This window comes from Pygocentrus nattereri, chromosome 7 (assembly GCF_015220715.1).
Source record: "Pygocentrus nattereri isolate fPygNat1 chromosome 7, fPygNat1.pri, whole genome shotgun sequence".
NCBI classification, from domain to species: Eukaryota; Metazoa; Chordata; class Actinopteri; order Characiformes; family Serrasalmidae; genus Pygocentrus; species Pygocentrus nattereri.
In genome coordinates, this window is record NC_051217.1 from 46,300,468 (window position 1) to 46,307,967 (window position 7,500).

General features: G+C 43.7%; 1 protein-coding gene and 1 non-coding gene across 3 annotated transcripts in view; one reads left to right on the top strand and one right to left on the bottom strand.

Annotated features, from left to right (window-relative positions):
* The window catches only part of fbn1 (fibrillin 1), a 190,866-nt gene that overhangs the window by 15,805 nt on the left and 167,561 nt on the right, over window positions 1-7,500 (bottom strand). For both annotated transcript variants that reach the window (XM_037539934.1, XM_037539933.1), the window contains exons 54-59: window positions 6,209-6,328; window positions 5,981-6,103; window positions 5,700-5,831; window positions 4,322-4,447; window positions 1,811-2,017; window positions 281-406 (exon numbers count right to left, since the gene is read on the bottom strand). In XM_037539934.1, the coding sequence (XP_037395831.1) occupies window positions 281-406; window positions 1,811-2,017; window positions 4,322-4,447; window positions 5,700-5,831; window positions 5,981-6,103; window positions 6,209-6,328 (834 nt within the window). The remainder of the gene's footprint in view (window positions 1-280; window positions 407-1,810; window positions 2,018-4,321; window positions 4,448-5,699; window positions 5,832-5,980; window positions 6,104-6,208; window positions 6,329-7,500) is intronic.
* Window positions 524-596, top strand: trnak-cuu. Its single transcript has one exon. It is a non-coding gene; the product is annotated as a tRNA-Lys (tRNA).

Sequence of the window (7,500 nt, forward strand, 5' to 3'; positions counted from 1 at the left end):
CCTCTGTCCTCTAACTCATCCTCTTTATCTCTTAACCTTTAACTGCTATTCCATAAGACCTGCCCCCATTTTTCCCATTTCTCCCTTTCCCTCCTATCCTGCATATCCTAGCCTCTCATCTCATAACTACTATCTCCTAACCTGAATCCTCTATGCTCTCTCTGACCGTAGGCCTCTCCCCTCTAACAGTTTGGTCTGCTGTTTCGTCCTCACCCCACACGTGGCCGTGCCGCTGAGGTAGAGCAACAAGACAATGCCACCATGTACAAGACACACTCACCAATGCAGAGAGTGCCGCTGATGTCGGTGGTGTATCCAGGATTACAGACGCATTTGTAGGACCCCTCTGTGTTCACACATCGCCCATTCTTACACAGGTTCCCCATCACCCTACACTCATTAATATCTGCACAAAACAAAAACAAACATGAGCGCACACACAAGCACGGCGGGCAGCACCGCCGTCAACTGACTGATCTGTTACCACGTTTATGATTAAGACGCAGAGGTCAGGTTAGATTTCGCCCAGCTAGCTCAGTCGGTAGAGCATGAGACTCTTAATCTCAGGGTTGTGGGTTCGAGCCCCACATTGGGCATGACCTGTGCTTGCTTTGGGGCAGTCGTGGGCTGGAGGTTAGGGATCTGGCCCTGTGACCGGTTGCCGGTTCGATCCCCAGAGCCGACAGTCCATGACTGAGGTGTCCTTGAGCAAGACACCTGACCCCCAACTGCTCCCCGGGCACCGTGGATAGGGCTGCTCACCACTCCGGGCAAGTGTGTGCTCACTGCCCCCTAGTGTGTGTGTTCACTAGTGTGTATATAGTGTTTCACTTCACGGATGGGTTAAATGCGGAGGTGGAATTTCCCCGTTTGTGGGATTTAAAAAGTATCACTTAATCACTTAATTTCCGTATTTCTCCTGATTTGTTGTTTCAGGACGGGATGTTTTGGTTGGACATGCACCAATATCGAATTTCTGGTCTGATAGTAACACCACGTTGTGGCCGTTACCGATTCCAGTGACTGATCATGTAAATCTCACTCTCGTGGGCACACACTAACATTACAGTGTGCAGTAAAAGGGCAGCAGCAGAAGTGACCAGTCCGCTGGAACTGCATCTTTCTTATAAGACTTTTTATTCTTTTTTTTTCACATTTTAAAACAAGTTTACAGTATGAGCTGCTGTCGTTCCCAATCGCTTCCACTTTGTTATAATCCCACTGACAGTCGACTGTGGAATATTTAGTAGTGAGGAAATTTCACGACTGGACTTGCTGCACAGGTGGCGTCCGATCACGGTACCACGCTGGAATTCACTGAGCTCCTGAGAGCGACCCATTCTTTCACTAATGTCTGTAGAAGCAGTCTGCAGGCCTAGGGGCTCGGCTTTATACACCTGTGGCCATGGAAGTGACTGGAACACCTGAACTCAGTGATCTGGATGGGTGAGGTGGGTTATTTTGGAAATAAAGTGTAACTATACCATAATCCAAAGTTGACTCCACACCCCCCGTCTCGTCTCCAGGCTTTTTATTTGACTGTTCTGTCTTGAATCATGGGGTTATACAAGGGTACTAATGCATCCTTTCACTTGGAAAAACCTATTTAAGATGGACCTTAGAATACCTGTTGTACCTTTGAGGGAATATTTACACTGTTTCTACCCTGATGACCAAAAATGTACCTGCACAGAACCTTCATCTCTAACCGTGTGTACGGTGTACATTGTGATCCTTCGCCGTGTTAGTTAGTGATCTTCAGCACAGGTGCTCCTCCACCTGTAGCGTCACTGCATCTGGAGTTACCCACCTTGTCTATCGGTGGTGTATCCGGGGCCTAGTGGACACATCTTTTTGTACTGTGTGGTTCCGGGTAGCGGACAGAGCTCGCATGTTGACCCCCAGCCACGCCCTCCGTCACAGCAACACTCAGACTTAGTGACACTCACTCGGCTGCTGGAGCTCATCTGACACAGTGTCTGCAGAACCTCAGTGAAACAGAATCCCTGACGGTTGTCTAGAACACACAAGAGATCAGAGTTTATATTCAGAAATAAAGAATTTAAATATATTACCTGATATGTTTATGCAAAATAGCTTATGGCTTATTTTCAGAGTGCTGGATTTCCTGCCTCATGGTGGATTTTTATTTGATTTGGTTTGATGTCGATTTTACCTTCATTATCTTTCATCCTTCATCTATCATATTCTTTTTATTTTGAATTGATTACTGGCATATCATTCAGTTTTTACACCATGTTATTTAGCATTTACTCACAGTTTGAATATCATGTATGCTGTACATTTAATCCTTCATAGGGTTCGTGATGTGAAGTCATGATGGCAAATTTGAATGAACACTCTTTTAATCAGTAATCAATAGATCAGGCATTGAGTAAAAAGAGAATATTGATTTCTCTCACTAAGAGGTATTACAGGACAAACGATAGGCCGTAGGCTGTGTGCATGGAGAATTCTAGCTGTACTGCACTTTTGGCCCCACATGGAAAGTCGCATTAGAGGGCCTTGTTGGGACGGAGCATCTGGGTACAAGCAGGATGACAGCGTTTAAAAAAGGATATCATATACATTTGGATTCAAGGGTGACCAAGTACAGTGGGGACTAAAATGGAATGGAAACTTTGTGGAAAGGGGCAGGGTGGTCGTCTCATCGCCCCGAGAACTTTCTAAAAAAGGCTCTTCTGAAGCGGTGTGTGCACGGTCTCCGGAAACCTTTGCCACTTGATGCTCGAATGAAGCGAGGACTTCTTCCTTTTTTCCACAGGAGTTCAGAGTCTGAAGACTTGTTTTTGGTTCTTTCTGAGAATTTGAATTAAGTTATTAGTGCATAAAACAGTAAGACTTCGAGATTCAACTACATGTCCACGCCCTGAGCTGTAGGCAAAGCTTTGGGCCGTGACCCAGGATATAAGATATAGACCAGGGGTCTTTAATTAAAATTCAATAAGGTGCAGTTAGAGAGAATTTCCTCAAATGAAGGTCTGGATCATCATGTCTGACCTGCATCACGACTCCGTATAGCCGAAGTAGCCGAGTCGGAATATCAGCATCTTATTCAGTCGACAGCTGAACATCAGATCAAATAAAGTCCAGTTCGGTCAGATTTCAACAACATTTACTGAACATCGGATCAAATAAAGTCCAGTTCGGTCAGATTTCAACAACATTTACTGAACATCGGATCAAATAAAGTCCAGTTCGGTCAGATTTCAACAACATTTACTGAACATCAGATCAAATAAAGTCCAGTTCGGTCAGATTTCACCAACATTTACTGAACATCAGATCAAATAAAGTCCAGTTCGGTCAGATTTCACCAACATTTACTGAACATCAGATCAAATAAAGTCCAGTTCGGTCAGATTTCACCAACATTTACTGAACATCGGATCAAATAAAGTCCAGTTCGGTCAGATTTCAACAACATTTACTGAACATCGGATCAAATAAAGTCCAGTTCGGTCAGATTTCAACAACATTTACTGAACATCAGATCAAATAAAGTCCAGTTCGGTCAGATTTCACCAACATTTACTGAACATCAGGTCAAATAAAGTCCAGTTCGGTCAGATTTCACCAACATTTACTGAACATCAGATCAAATAAAGTCCAGTTCGGTCAGATTTCAACAACATTTACTGTCAGTTTCCTCTTTTTAGATCACGTCATGTGGAATAACTTCCCTCTGACTCACTTTCTTCTCTGACTGCTGTTTCTCTCCTCGTCCCTCCCCTGTGTGGCGTCACTCACTCGAGTCTAAGAACTCATCTTAATGCATTGTCTTTACTAAAGAACCATTAAAAAAACATTGTGTTTAAGTGGGTAGATGTCACCAAAGCCCTGATCCTGAATTGATCCAGTTGATAAATCTATATATTTCATATTTTTCATTTTTAAATTGCTGGAAGAACATTATGAAATCATTAAAACTTTCAGACTTTAAAAAATTCATTCTATCTATCGAAACGGTGCTTCATTATTCTACAGACTCAAAGCAAATAATGAGAACCAGTATAAATATTGACTGGATTTATGATGCTGTCACTTGCCAGTCATTATTTACAGTGGTGATAAAGTATCTTCATGGTCTCTGTCTGTGGAAGCCGGCTGTATGTTGCAGATGCAGCCGTTTATGTTAAAAAAATTCTGTAATATTCCTTTAACTGAGAACGTGCTCTGTTACACCGCGGTGTAAGTGGTGTGTTATGGAGATGGGCTGTTTTTTACCCAGCTGTTTTACTTTATTTACACTCAGCAGCACCACACACACACACACACTCACACACATACACACACTCACCCAAACACTCGGTCTGGGTAAAGCTCTGGACGAAGCCTGGGTCACACTTGCAGGTGTAGCTGCCCACCGTGTTCTGGCACTGGCCGTTCTCACAGACACCAGGTTTAGCCTTGCACTCGTTCAGATCTACACAAACAAACATAAAAGTTTCACATGTGAGATAAGCAGATGTTTAAGTGGCTATTCACCACTGTCATAAGAAACAGGGAGGAAAAAATTCTTAATGTGGATCATACAAACAATATAGAGCTTTTTAAATGAAACAGTAGAAGCCGTATCGCCCCCTACGCTTCCTGTAGTGTATTACAGTCTGTCAGAGCGACTGTGTGGATCATATGAACATTATAGAGCTTTTTAAATGAAACAGTAGAAGCCGTATCGCCCCCTACGCTTCCTGTAGTGTATTACAGTCTGTCAGAGTGACTGTGTGGATCATCTGAACATTATAGAGCTTTTTAAATGAAACAGTAGAAGCCGTATCGCCCCCTACGCTTCCTGTAGTGTATTACAGTCTGTCAGAGCGACTGTGTGGATCATATGAACATTATAGAGCTTTTTAAATGAAACAGTAGAAGCCGTATCGCCCCCTACGCTTCCTGTAGTGTATTACAGTCTGTCAGAGCGACTGTGTGGATCATATGAACATTATAGAGCTTTTTAAATGAAACAGTAGAAGCCGTATCGCCCCCTACGCTTCCTGTAGTGTATTACAGTCTGTCAGAGCGACTGTGTGGATCATATGAACATTATAGAGCTTTTTAAATGAAACAGTAGAAGCCGTATCGCCCCCTACGCTTCCTGTAGTGTATTACAGTCTGTCAGAGCGACTGTGTGGATCATATGAACATTATAGAGCTTTTTAAATGAAACAGTAGAAGCCGTATCGCCCCCTACTCTTCCTGTAGTGTATTACAGTCTGTCAGAGCGACTGTGTGGATCATATGAACATTATAGAGCTTTTTAAATGAAACAGTAGAAGCCGTATCGCCCCCTACGCTTCCTGTAGTGTATTACAGTCTGTCAGAGCGACTGTGTGGATCATATGAACATTATAGAGCTTTTTAAATGAAACAGTAGAAGCCGTATCGCCCCCTACGCTTCCTGTAGTGTATTACAGTCTGTCAGAGCGACTGTGTGGATCATATGAACATTATAGAGCTTTTTAAATGAAACAGTAGAAGCCGTATCGCCCCCTACACTTCCTGTAGTGTATTACAGTCTGTCAGAGCGACACACATAATTGCACTTATTAAGGCAGTATATTGTAGAAATTTGACTGCTGTAATGTCTGTGTGTGTGTGTGTGTGTGTGTGTGTGTGTGTGTGTGTGTGTGTGTGTGTGTGTGTGCATGTGTGTGTGCGTGTGTGTGTTTTCTTACCTATACAGCCGTCTCCGTTGGGCTGTCTGGTGTACCCGTCTGGGCAGATGCACATAAAGGTTCCGATCAGGTTCTTACAGGACATTCCTCTGGACTCACAATCGTCCACTCCGTCACTACACTCGTCCTGGTCTGATACACAAGCTCCCGGTTAGCCAACGACTACAGGTGTGTTTAGAGGTGTGCAGGTATATCACATACAGGAAGGAGTCTTAGTCCATCACTGTTTCCTGTGTGTGTGTGTGTGTTTGTGTGTGTGTGTGTGTGTGTGTGTGGTGTACCTTTACACATCCTGCGGTCTGTCCGGAGCTCGTATCCTGCGGGACACTTACACTCGTATGAGCCGTATGTGTTCACGCAGCGGAAGGCGCACAGCAGGGGATTCTGGGCGCACTCGTTTATATCTGCAGAGATCAATCACCATTTCCTTTGAATTATGATAAAGGCCAGAAAAGCTCAGCCTCCTGATGCAGATCATTTGGTTACCTCATATGAGCTTAACTGTTTACCTTCACAGGTCATCATGGGTCCAGGCTCGAATCCTTCATCACAAATGCACTCGAACCCGCCGATCACGTTTTTGCAGGTGCCGTTACCACAAGGACTGCCCAGTGAGCACTCATCAGTGTCTGAGAGTGAGAGAGTAGTGTATTACAGTCTGTCAGAGCGACTGTGTGGATCATATGAACATTATAGAGCTTTTTAAATGAAACAGTAGAAGCCGTATCGCCCCCTACGCTTCCTGTAGTGTATTACAGTCTGTCAGAGCGACTGTGTGGATCATATGAACATTATAGAGCTTTTTAAATGAAACAGTAGAAGCCGTATCGCCCCCTACGCTTCCTGTAGTGTATTACAGTCTGTCAGAGCGACTGTGTGGATCATATGAACATTATAGAGCTTTTTAAATGAAACAGTAGAAGCCGTATCGCCCCCTACGCTTCCTGTAGTGTATTACAGTCTGTCAGAGCGACTGTGTGGATCATATGAACATTATAGAGCTTTTTAAATGAAACAGTAGAAGCCGTATCGCCCCCTACGCTTCCTGTAGTGTATTACAGTCTGTCAGAGCGACTGTGTGGATCATATGAACATTATAGAGCTTTTTAAATGAAACAGTAGAAGCCGTATCGCCCCCTACGCTTCCTGTAGTGTATTACAGTCTGTCAGAGTGACTGTGTGGATCATATGAACATTATAGAGCTTTTTAAATGAAACAGTAGAAGCCGTATCGCCCCCTACGCTTCCTGTAGTGTATTACAGTCTGTCAGAGTGACTGTGTGGATCATATGAACATTATAGAGCTTTTTAAATGAAACAGTAGAAGCCGTATCGCCCCCTACGCTTCCTGTAGTGTATTACAGTCTGTCAGAGCGACTGTGTGGATCATATGAACATTATAGAGCTTTTTAAATGAAACAGTAGAAGCCGTATCGCCCCCTACGCTTCCTGTAGTGTATTACAGTCTGTCAGAGCGACTGTGTGGATCATATGAACATTATAGAGCTTTTTAAATGAAACAGTAGAAGCCGTATCGCCCCCTACGCTTCCTGTAGTGTATTACAGTCTGTCAGAGCGACTGTGTGGATCATATGAACATTATAGAGCTTTTTAAATGAAACAGTAGAAGCCGTATCGCCCCCTACGCTTCCTGTAGTGTATTACAGTCTGTCAGAGCGACTGTGTGGATCATATGAACATTATAGAGCTTTTTAAATGAAACAGTAGAAGCCGTATCGCCCCCTACGCTTCCTGTAGTGTATTACAGTCTGTCAGAGTGACTGTGTGGATCATATGAACA